We start from the raw sequence: 19,324 nt of genomic DNA, 5'->3' as shown, positions 1-19,324 counted from the left end.
TCAGGAAAATTGCGAATACTCCTAAACAATAATTATAAAATTGAAAAGAAAGAAGCCGAGACCTGTTTGAGTTCATTGTAAGAGTTGTGTGGGGGAACTGAGGGGGCATTCTTGTCCAGACCACGGGTGGCCACTTCATACTCCTTGGCCACTCGGCGGGCACTCATGTATTCCCTGCTCCGGTCGTCAATCATCTTCTTGGCAATCAGGTTATTGATACTCTGTGATCAAACACAAACATTCGACTTATTGTTACTGTGTGATCAAACACAAACATTTAACTTATTGTTACTCCGCAATCAAATGCAAACAATAAATCATACATTTAATTCATTTATTTGCAATCAATGCTTTTCCGAACCTCAAAATTTCATATCAAGAATATTTTATGACCTAGTGTTATGCTTGTTCATGTCTACGCCTGTAGCCTACAATATTGAAGACTACAATCTAGTCTGTACCCAGTATTAACACCAACAGGGGAGCTCTAGAATGCCATATGTGTCATTGCTGAGAACATGATGCTGAAAAAAGTTGGTGCCAACAAACAGCCCTGCTTCATTACCTCTCTCCCTCTCTATCTCTCGTGTGTTTTATTGAGAAGACTCAGCTTATGAAAAGACATATTAACATTTCAGTGCCGATTTTAAGCAAATCTATAGCTGATTTTGAATAAAAATGTGATAGATTGGGCCCTCTGCAAACACTTTCCTGGAATGCAATAAAGAAAAACAAAACAGACACACCAAGGCAAGATATATCTCGAAACATTTAGCTTTCACTTTCAGTCCATATATTTAGCTGCTGGTAGTGTACAATGAGCAGGAAATTACATTATTTAAAATCTTCACAAAAATGCAAACTTGATAACTGCAACCAAAGAACTTGTCTCTGTGCCAGCTGACCCTGATAACCCCCAGCCAGGAAGCAGCAGAGGGTTGAAGACTAAAGTAGGGCACAAAATCATGTGAAAAATGATCCCATGAACAATGCTTTATTTCATACAAATTATTTTACATAATTTTTCTACCTAACAATAACAAATAGGTTTAACATTTGAGTTAGGGTTAGAGATATGAAATGTGAATAAATTTCTTCTACGATTGTTATTTGCCCAGAAAATCAAAGTAATACATTATCAATCAACAAAAAAATGCTATCACTGTATTCATAGTAACACAACAAAAATTAGGCCCTGATGCATACATAAAGCCTTTAAAATCTAAAAACAGAACTTGCATTTTCATAGGCTGTGTAGTCCTTCCACAAGAGTTCAATGTTGAGCATGGGGTTTGTGACACCTCTCTGGTACACCTTTCTCACTGCTGTGATTCTCTGGTTCTCAGCATAAGATCCCACTGCCTCTCTAATCAGGGGGAAATAAAATGAAAGTACACATGAAGTGACCTTTCACAGCAACACATTGGCACATAGATGGAAGCACTAATATTTAAAAAACATCATTCTATACTTTAAGCAACAGGGAGACAAAAAGATCACTGCCTCTATGAACAGGGGGAAATAATTGAAAGTACATGCTTGGTTTCTATAGGGCTGACATCCAGTGCTGACATTATCAATTTTACTTTGATTTTTCAGAAACACCGAAAGCGCTGATTTGGGGATACCAAATTTCTTTCAAGTTTCTGTCTCAGTCAGTGCAGCACTTTTCGTCAAACTTTGCTAATGTAATGCTTGGTTTCAACTGTCAGACAATAAAGTGTTCTCTTCTCTGCCATACTAAAACTATCCAGTATTGATAAAAGCATAGAAAGGAGGATTGTGCATGTGCCTTGCTTGGTGTAGAAGCAAGAGAAAGGAAGAGTGATGCTGATGAGCCTTACCACTAAATTGCTTTTACATAACATCACAATCCTGACAATGAAAGTAACAGTGGTCAGAGTACACTACCCACTTCTCTAGTTTGATCACTTTCTGATCCATACCTTGATGTCCAAACAAGTCACCCAGTACAGGTCAGTTATATAGTTCACATCAGGTACAAGGTTTTTTGTAAAGAGGCTTCAAAGAATAAACAAGACTAAGAGCGGTGGTGAAAAGATTGTAACATTATCTGGACTCAATACACATCTCCTTGACAATGTAGTTGGCAATCAATATATCAGCATCTGAAACTGGAGTAAATTCAGATGACATAGACAAGGAGGTAACTCAAAACATGCAGTGCATCTAGGAACATAAGTAAAGCGAATATGACTTCGGCACACATTCAGATCTTGTGAAATACTTCAATTTGGGCCAGCTGCAAACCATAACTTCACGCTTGGGAGAAACCAGTATGCTCAATGTGTCATATTTCCTACACAAACATATCAGCCACCCCAAGCATAATAAACTAGAAAAAAAACAGGAACAAGCCTGGCCAATTCGCTAAATACTCACACTGATTTGAGAAAGCTGATGTACTCGGCCCAAATCTGGTACGACAAGATGTCCATCCCTATCTTCTCGAGGGCGAAGTCATATGCTTGAGCCATTTTTTCTCTTTGAAAAAAAATTTTTTTTAGAAAAGACATTAAGAAACTTAAAATAAGTCTTAATTTGTCTCTTTAAAAATTCACTTCTTAATTATGTGGCTGGTATAGGAGATACTTCTCGTTCCATTTATGAGAATAAAGAGCATCTTCAAAAAATATTATACAACAAATTACTATACAAACAATATAAGTTCTTTAGTCTTTGTAAGAAAAAATTACAATCGAATTAAACACAATGTGCTGAGAAGTGCAAATGGTGTCTTTTCTTAAAATAAATATTAATCAATAAAACAAAACCTGTACAAGAACTACCTTCAAAAAGCAAAAAAATGTGACAGCCAACATTACAAGAATGATGATTTTATTCTACTAAAGCTGAACACTTGAACATTTAATTGTTTTTGTTGGTTTTGGTAAGTGTTTTACAGCGCTCGTAACTGCATAAGGTCAAATGAGTGCCCGGGACACATTAAACTTTTTCAGTTGGAAGGACATTTTGAATTTTGCCCGCGTAGCGACCAATGCTTACTCTTAGCGATTTTAGACCACCAAGGGATTTTTAACGTGCGCAGCTTGCACAAAGGCCCTCCAAGATTTTTCGACCTTGTCCGAGAAGGCTAGGTGTAGATCTTTCCTACCAGAAGATCAGGGGTGTAAAGACAGCAGTAAGAAGGAGCCAAGGAGTAGCAGTAGTAAGGCTGCAGAAATAGTCAGGAGCCCAGAGGAGGGGGCAAAGGAGGTGTTAATCATTCCTAGCCAAAAACATATTTTCCTTAAAATGGGGGTATGGGGGGAAAAAACGGGAGTCTCCAGAACCCCAGTAGATTAAAATAACTTAACAAACCAATCATGGCAAATAAACTCGTGTAGCAAATACAAGCAAATAACACTAGCATTATAAAAATATTTATTTTCCTGTCATTTACGATTAGTAGTGTTAATACTGTAAAGACAAATAAAAATATGTTCTTCCATGTCCTTTGCGATAGGCCGCACACGACCTGACTGAAACGGAGATTAAGAAAAAAAATAGGAATTTATATTATGCAATCAGACAGCTCCAATTTTACCCGAGTTCTTGGGAGGCCCGGGTACTACATTCAAAGAAACAACGAGGATAAGACAACCAACTTCCCCACTCTTTTATCAATTGAATAAGACAACTTCCCCATTCTTTTATCAATCTCAGGTCGTCTGCACACAACAGCAGAGAACTTAACAATTTCACTAAAGATGTCAGTTGTTGCAAAAGTGTTTTTTTTTCAATGGGTGTGTTAAAATAGAAAACAAACAAAACATACCTGTATGAGGGCAGTATCCCTTTGGTCTCCTTGATGTAGTTGAGGTATAAGCGCCAAAGGTCAATGTTGAGCACTTTGATGAGGCAGCGCTGGAAAAGCTGAGCACCACAAGCGGTCGTCCAAGGATATAACATGGTAAATGCGGAACAACTGTCATTCATTAAAAATTAACATACTGAAATACATCTCAATCACTCCAAAAAAAAATTAAATAATAATAACGCAAGCCCTCACACAAAAAAGAAATGCAAGTCTCAACTTTTCATTATGAAACTATTTTAATCTCAAGAAGAGCAAATCATAAAAAATTTATGGAACGTAAAGTTTGTATAGTATCCACAAAGTTGATAATAAACTAAAGTCACCAAAAAAACAACAACATTTTATCAACATGAAAGACGGTATATTTAAACATAATTGATGACTCAAAGAAAACACGACTCACTGAAGACAAAGAAAAACATACACAGATCTATTTTACTAATGAAGTTTATTTTCTTCAAGTACAATAAATCTCAACGATAACTCTATCTTCTCAGCTTTTTTCGGCTACTTCAATCTGAGAAGTGACTTGAAAATCATCTTTCGTAAAAAGGATCAGGGAAAAGCTCGAAGAACAACAAATTACTAAGTCGCTCAAACCATCTCGCCCCAAATACAGCCCAGACTAAGCTCACAATCCCACGCCAGAGCAATGACTAAGCCAATAAATTAAACATTCCTGGATGATTAACACTGGTAAGAACTGGGCGCCACCTTTGAGGCTCTTCTCTTGTTCTTTTTCACTAGTTACAATATCTGAGACTTACAACCTATGAACTATTTATGAAAAACATGCCCCATCATGCGAAACATGGAGGATCATCATACTAGAACAACCACAATAACTTAAAAAAAAAAAAAAGAATCATACAAGAATCACCAACAACAATCAGAAAACAGAAAAAGTCAACATAATTATAAAAATTAGTTTATTACCAGTATTGTCTTGAACTTACAGTAAAAAAGCACTCTATTCAAGACATACATTTCAGAGCTACAACTTTCCTGTATGGTGCTCCATGTCTTCATTATCATCACCTTTAACTAACTTCCAAGAAACACGAGAAGCCGAAGTAAAACTGATTCCATTCAGTGTCAGTCAGTTTTTATTTAATCTTTTGGTGATAAATGTTACAAGAATTGTAAAACACATACATGATACATACATACAATTGTGGAATCTTACTAACCTTTTCTACTCGTTCAAAGTTCTTCAGTTTCAACTGAAATAAAGTGTAATGAAGAAAATGTGAACATGGTTTGGTATCTAGAAAGATTGTTTCTTCAAAGCAGATGTCCCCAGCAAAAAAATCAGATATCATCATCAGCATCAGCAAGCAAAAAAGAATTCTTGCAAAGAGAAGAACATGAGGCTATAAAATAAAAGTTTCTGCAACAACAAAATTCCAAACTCGGTAAAACAAAGTCTATTTCTCATTGCGCTGTTGGCCTTTTACAGAACATGTGAAAACCTTCTTAAAAACTGTAAAAACAACATGAGAACAACACAACACTGTATCCTCGATGAGATGTTTCCAGCCATAGCTCTCCACTTTGCTACACATTGACTAAGATTCCCCCTTTCATGCACCAGACTGACTATATCTTATTGCAGTATGGAAATTATCAAAAAAAAATTTTTTATTTTAAAGCCAAGATTCCGCTGAATTGGATATCTTCTGGGATCAATGTTTTAGGGGTTGTCTTTTGCTTTTTTTTTGGGGGGGGGGTTGTTTTATTTTGCTGGGATTTTTTTTGGGGGGGAGGGGGGTATAGTGTAAGAGTTTCACAGCACTTGCAACACAAATCCCTCGTATTACAGACAAAGACTAGAGGTGATACTAGAGAGAAATATTCATAAAAAAAGGAGAAGTGATAAGGTTGATAGAGATTTGACAAGAAAGGAGTCCAATGTTATTCTTCACATCTGTGTATGTCAAGTAAAACATGGCACAATAGTTGAAACTTTTGCAATATCGGGGGCCAAAGGTAGATGGGAACTAACCACAGCAGTTTTATCACGTATAAACTCTGCACTTGCCTTTCAATGTAGTCCTCTTCAAATATAAACATATAGGGACAAGGACTTTGACTTCTTTAAAAATAATATTAATTTAGCATGTGTCTATTTTCAATGAAAATATATGTTAACATCGAAAAGAAGATAAATCTGAACTTTCACAACCTCTGGAGAATGGATGCCAATAATATAGTCAATCCTAATCAAGATGACCACCCATTGTCGAGGAGAAAAGTGGTCACCTTAGACATGCGGTCCTTCTTGAGGATAATATCTTTAAAATATAGAAAAAAACGCAAGAGGGAAGCTGGAAGTGGTCATTTGTACAGGTGATTGTCTTGGACAGGTGGTCTTAAGAGCAGGTTCGACTGTATTTTTAAAAAATTCCACATGAACATACAAGGTGTGCGCACTACAGCTGTGCCCACTCGAGTTTACTGTTCGGCATTCATGATTTTTGCAATATTCACAGCTATTTGAAGCGTGGCAAAGCCATTCGAATGCCGTGTGATTGTTTTATTTTTAACAGATAATGGATTTTCGTCTCATTTTTTTCAAACGTAGAAAAATTGGAGCACATTATATTAAAAATCATTAAGATAAATATACAGAAATACTTTTTATTTGATGGTTAAGAGATAGAGTGATAAGAGGAGCCTACAAAGAGTTATAAATCAATACTTTAGAGAATATTTCTTACTATTCAATATTCACTCGTCACACAACTCGACAGCTCAAGCAAGGGCACATGACTCTTGAAGCGCAGCGAATGTTTTTTTCCATGAAGTTAGCTGTCGCAATGAGCTCCCCCTAACCTTACTCGAAATTCGAAGCGCTATGAACGATGACATGATGTCAACACGTTGCACTGCTGTCGGCGCGCATGCAACAACAACACACGTGCACTCAGTGACTGGCATTGAACAGTGCAAGTCAGATCTGGACTATCACAATATTAGAAAAAACAATTCGACAGTCCTTCGAATTGCGGATGTTAGATCTGGGCTTATCACATGATATAAGAAAAAACGATTCAACAGCGCTTCGACTTGCGAAAGTTAGACCTGGGCTTATCACATATCAGAAAAAATTATTCGACGGCATTTTGAATTGCGGAAATTAGATCTGGGCTTATCTTATATAAGAAAAAACCATTAAACTGCGCTGTGAATAGGGGAAGTTAGACCTGGGCTTATCACATATATAAGAAAATACGATTCGACGCCGCTTCGAATTGTGGAAGTTAGTCTGGGCTTATCACATAGAAGAAAAAAACATTCGACGGCGCTGGGAATAGCAGAACTTAGATCTGGGTTTATGCTTATCATATAGAAAAAAACATTCAACGGAGGTATTCAAATGTCATGAATAGTATTGAGCTCACACTTCCAAGCTTCGATGACTTTTTGTCTCCAAAAAATCGCACAGCACTAGTGCGCACACCACACCCAAACTTCAGACTGAAGTATGCTAGTCAGAATCAGATTTCCAAAAAGGAAGTAAAAAAAGTACTTCATAATACAGGGCTATTTTAAGTGAGCTCAGAAGTCATCCCGTGGGGATCATATGGGGCTTAAGATTAGTTTACAGGGAACCAGACTGATCATCGCCATATGTAGCCTGGAGCACATTCGGAGAACACTGCGGCTAACACTGGAAACAAGTAAAAGGAGCAAATCCCACCATAGCATTCGCACATCCCTTGGGTCAGAGCTAAATGAAAGAAGAGATAACAACAAAAGTGGTGAGTTCAATCAAGTGCATTGTTAATTTTTTTTAAAGTTTAAAAGGTCCCTCAATGTCCTACACAATAAAACTTAATATAAGACACGTCATCATTCCATTGCTCTAGAGAAGATTTCACATGTTATGGACCATTCCGCTCACTTCTGAGGATTGGAATTTGGAAATAAGCATCAAATCTTGAATGAAAATTATATCACAACAGAGGAGTCATTTTTCAGCAGCCAACTGCCTCTTGCATATCTTTGTCTTGTCTCTGTGGCTGATTGATGCCAATCTTTGAGGAAAATTGAACAGCAGACAACAAGTTTTAAACCGAAGCAAAGGACTGTCAGATGACAACATAGTGACAGAAATAAAGCATAGAATGCGAGTTTGCCAATAAGGTTTCTATTAAAATTAAACATGTAAGAACTCGATGAGGACAGCCGAACAGGAGTCAAAGGCATAAAAAAGAATAACAGGCTTTTTTAGATTTTATCTGTTTCTGAAGTTTAAAGAATTGCACAGACTTAATGATGATTTTAATATCATCATCACCATCAAATGTTGTATCACTGAATGGTCTTGATAATTTTACACCGTGGTCATCAATTTTTCTTGATCAGCAGTGCTGGCTACAGACCAAACATACACCCACAAAACAAATACAAGACTATGGGAATTTTTGTTTGAATCAACAGATAAATAAGAAGGGACTACTTTAGCACCTACTTATCCCTTCCAGCAATAACACAAATATACAAACACACAGACCTACACCAACACTCACATTAACACACCAAGAACAACTTACACAGACACCCACCCACATACCAACACATAAAAAAGGGGGAAAGGAATGAGAGTTGCTGTAAAGAATAGACACTAAAATGTCTTGCAAAAGATTTTTGTATTTGCGAGGGGACAAATCAGATTGTAACTCAACACGAATAGAATTAAACAACACAGTTGTTTAAATGTATATAAAAGTTGTAATCATCATAATATATTTTATGACAGTGACAAATGCTGAGTAATTCCGATACACATGCATCTCCTTGCCCTCTTACACATACATAAGATACAAAATAAATGCATCTATCATTATTATCACAGTATAAAAAACACTGCTGGGAAAGACTGTGGCACAAGTATAAATTAGTCATGAAAAAGAAATTGAGCAAAAAGTGAGTAAATATCTCTCTTTTTCATAAAGGAATCATTGTACCAACTTACGTGTGATGACGCATATTTTTAATCAATATATGTAACCCAGTCAAGAAAAAAGAAAGATGGGGAAACAATTGTGAAGTTCTAAAAGAGGGTGGGAGCGGATCTTTATTGTAGCACAAATAAAAAAATACTTTTTTCCCCACCCTGATGCTATGGTCAAACACTTCAAAACACAGTGAAATCAGTCAAAGTAAAAGGCAATACCACAACAACACAAAACCCAGAGAAAGAAAGAAAGAAACAAAAATATTGAACTAGAATGTGGGATGATAATTATTTCAAGATGTGGGCCAGTGCTGTGAAAGAGCTGTAGTTCATGAGCTAGTTTGCAGCACTCACATAAATTTCCATTTCTAGAGCTTTAGTTTAAATAAAAGAGGTTGTTTTTTTTACATGTGCAGTACAAACAGGTCATTTAAAAGAGGGAGATTGGAAGTGTTACTAAAGAGTAACAAAGATAAAAAGAAAAGGAGGAGAGATGTTTGATAAGCAAGAATGAGCAAAACTACACCAGAGCACCCGCCAACCAGCCACTTTTCCAGAGATAAACAGGATGACAACAATATTGAACACACAGAAGTATAGCGGAGAGGTCACACGGGAGTATTTATGTCAACAGTGCAGCAACCTATCCCCAGTCCAACAATGATGAGAGAAGATTGAGAGCAAAACAAGAAAGACTACACAGCAGACACTGTCAAGTTGTGTGGTTGACTCATAGTCCATTGTGAGCTGGCTGTAGAACGTCAGATAGTCACCGAGAACTAACAGGAAAGTGACAGTGAATAGGAATAAAAAGACCAGTCTAGAATATGAAAATATCACCCTAGTACATAAACAAACAAATTCTAAGGAGCACTCAAACAATAATACGCAGCAAGTTTTGAAATTTAATATACATGCACAAGCAACAAAAACTTAAACAACCCAACGCTAACAAACAAAATAATCACCTTTTTAAAAGAAACACACACACACATACAAGTAAAATTTAAATTTTAAAAAACCCAACCCAAGAATGAAAAGAATGTTACACTCACAGACAAGACGGGATATTCTCCTTTAAGCAGCCCTCTCACTCAGCTAATAACATGTACACTATTCTCTTCATGGTTTTTCTAACATAACAAATTAGGGAGTGCAAAAAGCGAATTTGAAATATTGCCAAAGGTATTCAAATGGTATTAATAAAATTTGTTGTTACACCAATGTTTTTCATTCCCTTAACTCTGTTTACTAAAAGTTTCACTTCACATTTTTTAAAATACTGACAGCTCGAAACAGGTCATTGGAAAATAATTTGACACCACTGTTTTCTCCACTAGAGAGCAACAAGAAAACAGAAAACTTCTGGATTATCTTTCTGTTTATCACCAAATACATCACTCTTTTCAGCCAGTCATATTTTTCAATATAAGGAGTACATTGTATTGTATTCTACTCTTACAACCTTGCAACAATTTTTGCCCTTCATTGTTTTGAGTCATAACGATATTCACTTTGAAACTAATTTTCATTGTGCAAGCTTGACTTTCATAAAACTACAAGTTATTGTAGAACTCCAAAAGCACTTTCTCATAACTGAGATAGTATGTTGTGCTTTAAGGTCTCCATAATTTTACTCTTTTCCCCATTCCCATAAAACAAAGCCCTTTACATTGTACAGGACCCTTTGTACAAAAAAAAGAGTCATCTCTCTGGTGAGAGAATGATGTTCCAGTGTAACTTTGCAGTACTAAGGCATACAACAGGATGACAATGCCAAGAAACATTCTGTGTCTTCAGGTCACAAGTAAACATATTAAATTATGTTTATAGAAGTTGAATTTTTACTAGTACGTGTCCACATTGAGAAAATTTGAATATGCCCACCTCACTATTTATAGGCGAAACAATGACACCTGAGTCTTATTTCAAATTCAAAGTAGCAACTTTATTATATCACAGATAAGTCTTTGAGAAAAGAATTTGAACTCAGGAGGCAACACAAAAAAACAACATAGCTCTTGCCAAGTAATAAGTCAAGTCAAACACAGCTTTTCTTGGGAAAGAGTTTATGTGAAAACATGACCAAATAACCAAGCTCCAAACTGTTTTGGAGGACAATTTAAACAATGTTTAAGAACAGATGATTCCAAAGATATCAGAGGCTCAACAAAGCTTTTGACATTGAAAATAAAATAAAAGTAGATGAAAGTTAAGATGACTACTAGAATTTCCAAAATAACAATGTTGCTTTTCATTTCTAAACCAGAACACATCCAGCATTGATTTAAAGAATGAATCAGTAATCTTTGTGGCCTGGTTTCTTCGTAAAGCAACCTGACTTCTATCAATGGAATCAACTGGAAAAAATAGAAAAATAAGTAAACCTCATGTTCGATATAGATCTTCCAATATTTGCCAGCATTCGGGAACTGCTCCACCAGCCGCTCGTAGACGACCCTGGCATCTTCTATCTTTCTGATCTGTAGCAGGAGTACAGAAATTTTAATAAAACGGATGAAAATATACATATATATAAGTTTTGTATTCTTAAAAATCCATACATTCTGGTATATAACATAATACTGTGGCACTTTATATGATCCATCCCAACCCCTACATCCATAACAGACCTGAATGCAAGTCAAAGAGAAAATGCATTTATTATAATTATAAACATTTTCATAAGAGTAATGTTTCAAATTTCACATCTTTTTGAGAAGGACCATGTCGCTTTTCGAGAAACCCCACTAAATTACATTATAAACTTTATTTGAAAGGTAATTTCAAAGTTTTTTTAAATGTCCAAGGTTCATGAGACCATACTGGAACCCCCCCACAAAAAACACTTAGTGAAAACACTGATAACATAAATAAATAGCTATCATGAAACCACTTTGACTTTCATCCAAGCCCTTACAGTATCACTGGACCACATAATTGAGTCATGTGTACATGTGTATGCGAATGTGGTCAGCCCTCATCAATTTTCTTTTCGTACTTTCTAAAAAGTACAAGAACCTGAGCTTGGCGTTCATTTTCATTATCGACAACAACAAAAAAAGGCATAAAAGACGGCCATTAATTCTGGGGAAAAAAGAAACAAAACAGAAAGAGAAATAAATGAAGGATAAAAGAAGCAAGGCTCCCTTGCTGCATCCTACCAGCATGTCCATGCTATCACACAAAAGATGAACAATTCAAATGTTTCTTACTCAGAGTCAAACAGTGTCACTTTTTCAAACGTTTTATTTGCGACAGCAAGTATGTCATTCATTAAGTAAATTAACACAATTCCAAAACCAGTAAAATACCTGAGCGTCTCTTATAAGTATGCTCCATGCTTCTGTGTCAAATGGAAAGGCTTGGATCCTCTTCTCTGCTTTCACCAATTTGTCAGCAATGTATCCACTTCCTTGTTCCTGAGGGGAAAAAAAAGAGTTTAGCATCGATTATAAATTAGAATATTATGTACAAATTATCTAGGGACCAATATTTGCAGTCCAACCTCATTATACCGCCTACCTTGAGACGAGACGAGCATGAAGTTGGCGGTACAGCGGGGTGGGCAGTACAACGAGGTTTTCATGTCCTCTGTTAAATTCATGTAGCACCGCCTGCCCAATGACAAAGGAACCTGTTTGTTACCCAGTTACTAGATGAAGTAATGAGTAATTTCCCTTCATTCTGTCCCTTAGACTTGAGTGTGAGTCCTTGCTAAATAAAAGCCCCTCAGGCATTCATCTTTTTGGGCTGATATCTGGCGATGCCAGATATTTTACTCGGGATGGCAGGGTTCCTTGTAAGGTTTTTCAAGTGACTTAAAAATTTAATTCCCACCAATTTTTTAAAAGATATTGACCAAGGCCTAAAGATGATAGCATTTTCATAATTAGCGCATCATGCGGGGAGAAAATTTGAAGTTGAATTACAAAGTTATGTTTTATTTTAATTGTACTTTTCTACACGAGGGGAGCAAAATTCGATGTTGAATTACAAATGGTCTATTTTAATTGTACTTTTCTACATTACACATTGTATTGAGTTTGCTTGCGACACACTATATGACTAAAGATCTATCCATATTGCCTGAAGTCAACAAGACAAGGGTGGAGAGGGAGCAAATTGATGAACAGCATTTGATCTAAACCTACGCCTTGGCCTAGCTCGTAGAGTTGCGCGTGAAATACTGTCAGGCAAACACCAAGTGGATGTGCTACTGTGCGTGTGCTGTGTACTTCTGGGGGAGGAGGGGGGGGGGGGGGGGGGGGGGGGGTGGTGGTGTTGACTTTGTAAATTTTAGAATCTTATGCTAACCAAAAGTTTCATAAACTGAAGCTCACCTCTAATTGGGATGCTAGAAGCAAGAAAATAGGTACATCAAATTTCTATTGATCATCAGGGTCAAAAACTGGGAAGACAACAAAATCTAAAATGGAAGAAGCCCAAGCATTGAGGTGAGGGTAAAGAAATGGCAAGTACAGAAAGAGTACTTGAGCTTTTGCCAAAAGGTGGGGGTGTTTGCTTAAGGACTTTTTAAATCAACCACTACTCATGGTAAAATATGTTTTCTTCTGAAAACTTTATGTATATGGCAAGGAAATAAGTTGGTCAAGCTGCATGAGCAAGTAGATTGATGTGTGCATCTTATATCTCTACATAGAAAGATAATAGTACTAAAAATAGGGCATTTTTTACTCATCCTGAGTGCACACGTAATTGTATGTTAAATACAGAATATTGTTAATCTTAAACTATCAAACAGAAGTGCATTCAAACATTGAAAATAGTTTGTATACACCATCATAACAGCGTGTGCCCATTAAAAGGGTTTTATTTTTTTATATTAATGTTATTGCTGAGTAAAATTTATAAGTTCGTTCATAACTCGTGTCATAATTACATCATCAGACTTTCCAAAGTCTAGAAAACCCAAATCGTTAAACATATCATCCCAGGGAATGACCGGTATTAAACATTGGTTTGACATTGATCCATCAGAAGGGTAATTTTCCGCTCCATCGCATGGTTTTGCTTAAATATGACTTTGTTGAGATAATCCAGGTTTGTCATAATGATGTTATGAACAAACACTTTATGATATTTCTGCAAAATATTATGTGAGGGACTTCCCACTGTTTCACAACATCCTTTTACATGGTGGAATGAACATGGAAAAGTATCGTGCTGATGACTCAAAAGAGAAGCGAAGAAGAGGCAAAAATATGCTTGTCATAATGGATTGTCATCATGTTATGAACGTGACAGTGTGTCATAATGGTTATGAACGAAACCTTATTCCATGTAAGTTACAGTTGTTTTGGGATGTATTTTTAATTTTAACCCAACTTGAGGATGTATTAGACCTTGCTTACATTCAGATATTTTGATTTTTATCATAAGTGTATGGGTCTGGATTTTAATTAGTATTTTACTTTTGTAGTAATGGTTATGAACGAACTACATTTTGTACTCTGAGGGCTTTCTAGAGTTGATAAACATTAAAAACATGTACACAGATACATATTATGAGGAAACTTTCATTTAATATAAAATTTTAAAGTAAATGACAGGTAAAAATATTATTTTTTAGGTCAAAACTGAAGTTTGTCATAATAGTTATGAACGAACAATTAAAGGTATTCTAAGGGTTTTTCAGTGATTAAACTTTTAATTCTTCCCACATATAACCTTATTTTGAGGAGAGTCTCATAAATTAAAACAATTTTATGTGAATGACAGAACAATAAGTTAATTTTTTGAGCCCAAAGTAAAATTTGTCATAATAGTTATGAACGAAACAGTGTGTCATAACGGTTATGAACGAAACACTATTCCATGTAATTTACAGTTGTTTTGGGATGTATTTTTAATTTTAACCGAACTAAAGGACAGAATAGACCTTACATACATTCTGATATTTTGATTTTTATCATAAGTGTATGGGTGTGGATTTTAATTAGTATTTATACTTTTGTAGTAATGGTTATGAACGAACTATTTATAGTCCACTTTATATATTTTGAGGGCTTTTCAGTGTTAACAAACTTTAAAAACATGTACAGAGATACATATTATGAGGAGAGTTTCATTTAATAAAAGTTTTAAAAAATGAATGACAGCTCAAAATGAGTAAATTTTTAGGTCAAAATTGAAGTTTGTCATAATTGTTATGAACGAACCATTTTAAAGGTATTCTAAGGGTTTTTCAGGAAATAAACTTTGAATTCTCCATACATAAAGGAATCTATCATATTTTAAGGAAAGCCTCATAAATGAAAACCGTTTTATGTGAAAAACAGAACAATATAAGTAATTTTTAGGGGCCAAAAGTAAAATTTGTCATAATAGTTATGAACGAAACAGTGTGTCATAATGGTTATGAACGAACTTTAAATTTATGCATAATATGCCCTAAGACCAGTTTGCGTTTAAAAATAGCTGTTCAATGGTCTTCCATTTATCACTTGACTATAAGAGTGTTATTTTAGACAATTCTAGTCGATGAAACTTGATATAATCGATAGTATTTTGGTCACTTATTGTTCGTTCATAACTATTATGACACAAAAAAGTAATTTTATCAAAAATTAATAAAGATTTTTATAAATTGTCAATTCTATGTATTTTTGGAAGTTATTTGCTATGTCTCAAAATATAACATCAGCCTAGCTGAAGAAAGGAACTTTGAGTATTCATAAATTTGTGTCATCATTGTTATGAACGAACTTTTTGCTATTTCCGTCATTCAAGTCAGAATTACACCAAGACCATTGCATATACAGCTTTGGCAGTTACTGAGTCTGAAAGAGCAATCATTAGGCTATATAATATGGGTGATTAAAGAATTATTATATAAAGTTGATTTTGGACCTCATTTGTCACACCCTGGTATCCCACCTTTTGGCAAATGCTCACTTATCAAAATAGGAGTTTAAGCTGATTTTAGATAGTATATTAAATGTGATTATGGGCTGGAAAAGTTACTACAAAGCTTGGGAACTGGAAGAAGTATAGGAGGGTCTGATTTAGAAGAAAGAAACAGCAGTTTAAATTTCAAGCTTTCGGGGTCTAAAACTCTGTGAAAGAATTTCGGGGGGGGGGGGGGGGGGGGGTTATTAATTAATAATGTATTTCCTTCCTTTAGGAGTTTGAATGATACTTTTTTTTTACTTTGGCAGAATTTCTAAGGAAGGCAGGAAGGTCATCTCCAAGACCTTGAGTGACCAGGAGCATGTGATGAGAGAAAGAAAAAGATATAAAAATATATAATTTATAATGCCTCAGAACTAAGACAACACATGTACAATATATGTTTTGAACTAGCACAATCACCAAAAATTTGGGCAACCCAACTGATCCACTGACACTAGAGAAGCTGTACACGCTGACAGATGAATTGAGCAAGACAGACTAGTTATGATAGATACCGGACCGCAAGTGTAATGCGATCGACAAGAACAACAACAAGATCGTAATGCCCTTTGGACACTACCTAAACTATTTATAATAATAGAATTACAATATTCAATACCATCAATTCATAACACTGGTTAATTTGATGTTGCTGATTTCAGAAACGGTATTAGTTTTTGGGTATCACATCTAATTTTTGCTCTATGAAAAAGTGGCTTTTTAATTCTTTATCTTTATCTCCGAGGAGGTAAACCCACAACGCCGGGACCCTCTTTTTGTACAAAATCTAAAAGTGACAAATATATCACTAAACTGGTCAAAAAATCAAAACAAGTGAAGCTATTTTGAGAGTTCTTCATCTAATGAATGAACTCTCGGTAAACAAGCTGTTTTCGGCAATTGCCAAAAAGTAATTTGATGTCGAAGTCATTGTAACAGAAAGGGAGCGGCTCGCCGAAGAAAAATAAGGCTAAAAGTCAATATCCAGTGGAATCCTGTTATAATGAGAGAGAGGGGACTGCTGTGAAAAATGCCTTTTGGCGGGATTCACTTTATTTATAATAAATTCAAGGGAAATAATACTGACAGCTCGGTGTTGGCGATCAGAAAGAAAGGGCTCTAGGCTAACTCACCTGCTGTGTTGTCCCCCCACCCAATTACACCCTATGGTGCGTTCCGTTTGCTTGCTCACATTACACCACATCCTGCCCATGTCACACATGACATTCGCTCCACCCATCGCATCAGAGAAATGAGAGACACGGCAGGCCTAAATAATCTAGACTAGGTTGGTCTATCACGGGATGAGTTCTGCTCGTCTGCGCATGCCACACCCTCCGCATTCATTGTTGGCACATATAGGCTCTCCCATTCTTTGTTTCGCAAGATCACCAACAAGTTTCTGAACTAGTGAGGTTATGTATTGGCCCATATGCGCTTTTATTAAGCGCTGTGCACAGCAGCAGCAATATTCCGCTATAACCGACTCGTGTGTTTGATTGCGCTATAGCAATATTATAATTACAAAGATAACAAAGAAATAAAAACCCAAGGTTTTAAAAGTATTTCTACAACAGACTTCTCGTTATTTCAGCACTCGTTAAAAGTAGAATCCACTGTAAGACAAAATTCAGTTCTCAAACTGTATAGCATTGGTATGTTTTAAAAATCTCACTTAAAATATATCTTCAAAAAGCCATGTCTGGAAGCCAAAGGGAGGTTCCTCAAGCAATATTACTGAAATGCTCTATTTCTATTATAGAGTATAATTTAGAAATCTCAAAAGTATGTCAAATACGCATCATCAGTTAAGTTGTCTGGAATAAGTGACTTTTACTTTTAGACCCAATATCCATTACTGTAAAAATACAGCAGTCATAAAAGAGAACTTAAACAAAGTTGTTATAACACGTAAAGTGATTATTTCATTAATTTCAAAATTGAACTGTAAGTTCTGGTATAGATTTACTATGTATAGTATAAGGTTTTACGGCGCTCGCAACTGCTAAGGTCATATGCAGGCTAGCCGTACTTAATAATGATGGCTGAATCCTAAATAAAATTTTATTTTGTAATTTACCTAAAGTATAATTTATAGTATTTCAGACGAAACTAAAGTGCCTTACAGATGAGCATTTGCCAAAAGGTGGGATACCTGGGTGTGACAAATGAGGTGTAAAATCAACTTTATGTAATTGATATTAATGTATTTTAAACCTGATTAATTACTAGATCTAAGAAGACCTGTGTACTGAACAGGTTTTGGTCAATAGGGCCTAACCTAAGTACAGCTAGACTGTTAGGCTAAAAAAGGTATCAAGAATTAAAAGATCAGTTCATTTCCTATTAGATTGAAGTAATCAACTTGGAATTATTTTTTATCAATCCTTCCGTGAAACTTGAAAAGCATGTGACCCTGCACGCGGGGTACACTACAGTATAGAGCCGACTCGCTCGCCGGCCGGTGCAGCGCCGGCCGGGTCAATGCTCGGTGTTTTTGTCGAAATAACAACAGATCATCGTGTTTGAGGCAATAAAATACTGATTTGTAATGATCTCAGTCTTGAAAAAAATTAGGATCCATATATTTGTTATAGTGATTTTACTCTGTTAATGTGGAGATGTTTAGTGCTCTTGGTACTCTTTTATTGTCTGTCAAACATGGGGTTGCAGCCAGTGACTGACTTTGACAAATTTGATCAAATTTTAAACAACTACCATTTTCTTAAAAATTGACTGAGAGGTTAAAAAATGGTACCAAAATGCTCAGTGGATATATAGGCCTTTCAAATGGAACAGACAAATTTGGCATACAGCTACTTTGAAAATTTAGTTTCTGGTACCTACTCTATTTCTCCGAACGCTCGGGAAAATAAACTTGAACTTTATTTCTCTGAACGGTTTCCGTTCTCGAGATTTGTTGATAACTTGCGAATGGAGTGGCCCGCGTGTGCGCATGAGTGTGAGTGTGTGTATAAGGTGTATATGAGGTGCAGGGGCTGGGGGGTGTGGAGAGTTTTTTTTGGGTTTACATAAAGGATTTCAGAGTTGCCCCAACCACAAGTGAAGTATCTGAATATTCAGACATTTAAAACTCTAGACCTGGCTCTCTAGAAAGGCTGATGTTAGGGGACCGTACGCCCCAATAGCGCTTGGCACTAGGGGACCGTACGCCCCTATAGTGTTTGGCGCTAGGGGACCGTATGCCCCCATAGTGTTTGGCGCTAGGGGACCGTACGCCCCCATAGTGTTTGGCGCTAGGGGACCGTACGCCCCCATAGTGTTTGGCGCTAGGGGACCGTACGTCCTACCTGCGTTAAGGCGCTAGGGGACCGTACGCAGATATGTGCATGCATCTGGACTTTGCAAAAATACTGGAGGAAAACGGCCAGCTTAACGAAGCTCCTGACATTAGGAGTTACTGCAAGGAGAATGTTTAAAATATCTGAATACGATTGTGAGGTATCCAGTGGCCGTGGGTGAACCAGAATTTGAAATTTGCTCACGTCGGCACCCAAGTTGTTGTTATGTGTCAATAAAAGAAATCAAAGAGAGGGAGGGAGAGAAAGAGAGAGAGAGAGAGAGAGAGAGAGAGAGAGAGAGAG

The 19,324-nt window shown here is 36.3% G+C and overlaps 1 protein-coding gene across 1 annotated transcript in view; it reads right to left on the bottom strand.

Moving 5' to 3' along the window:
• Positions 1–19,324, bottom strand: part of LOC101847285 (cleavage stimulation factor subunit 3) — a 47,133-nt gene that overhangs the window by 20,808 nt on the left and 7,001 nt on the right. The window contains exons 2-8 of the mRNA XM_005106959.3: positions 12,119–12,226; positions 11,192–11,287; positions 5,032–5,064; positions 3,800–3,897; positions 2,404–2,505; positions 1,240–1,366; positions 63–221 (exon numbers count right to left, since the gene is read on the bottom strand). Coding sequence (XP_005107016.1) covers positions 63–221; positions 1,240–1,366; positions 2,404–2,505; positions 3,800–3,897; positions 5,032–5,064; positions 11,192–11,287; positions 12,119–12,226 — 723 coding nt within the window. The remainder of the gene's footprint in view (positions 1–62; positions 222–1,239; positions 1,367–2,403; positions 2,506–3,799; positions 3,898–5,031; positions 5,065–11,191; positions 11,288–12,118; positions 12,227–19,324) is intronic.

This window comes from Aplysia californica, unplaced genomic scaffold (assembly GCF_000002075.1).
Source record: "Aplysia californica isolate F4 #8 unplaced genomic scaffold, AplCal3.0 scaffold00566, whole genome shotgun sequence".
In the NCBI taxonomy this organism is placed as follows: Eukaryota; Metazoa; Mollusca; class Gastropoda; order Aplysiida; family Aplysiidae; genus Aplysia; species Aplysia californica.
Note: the sequence above shows the minus strand (reverse complement) of the source record. Positions and strands in the feature narration are given on the sequence as shown.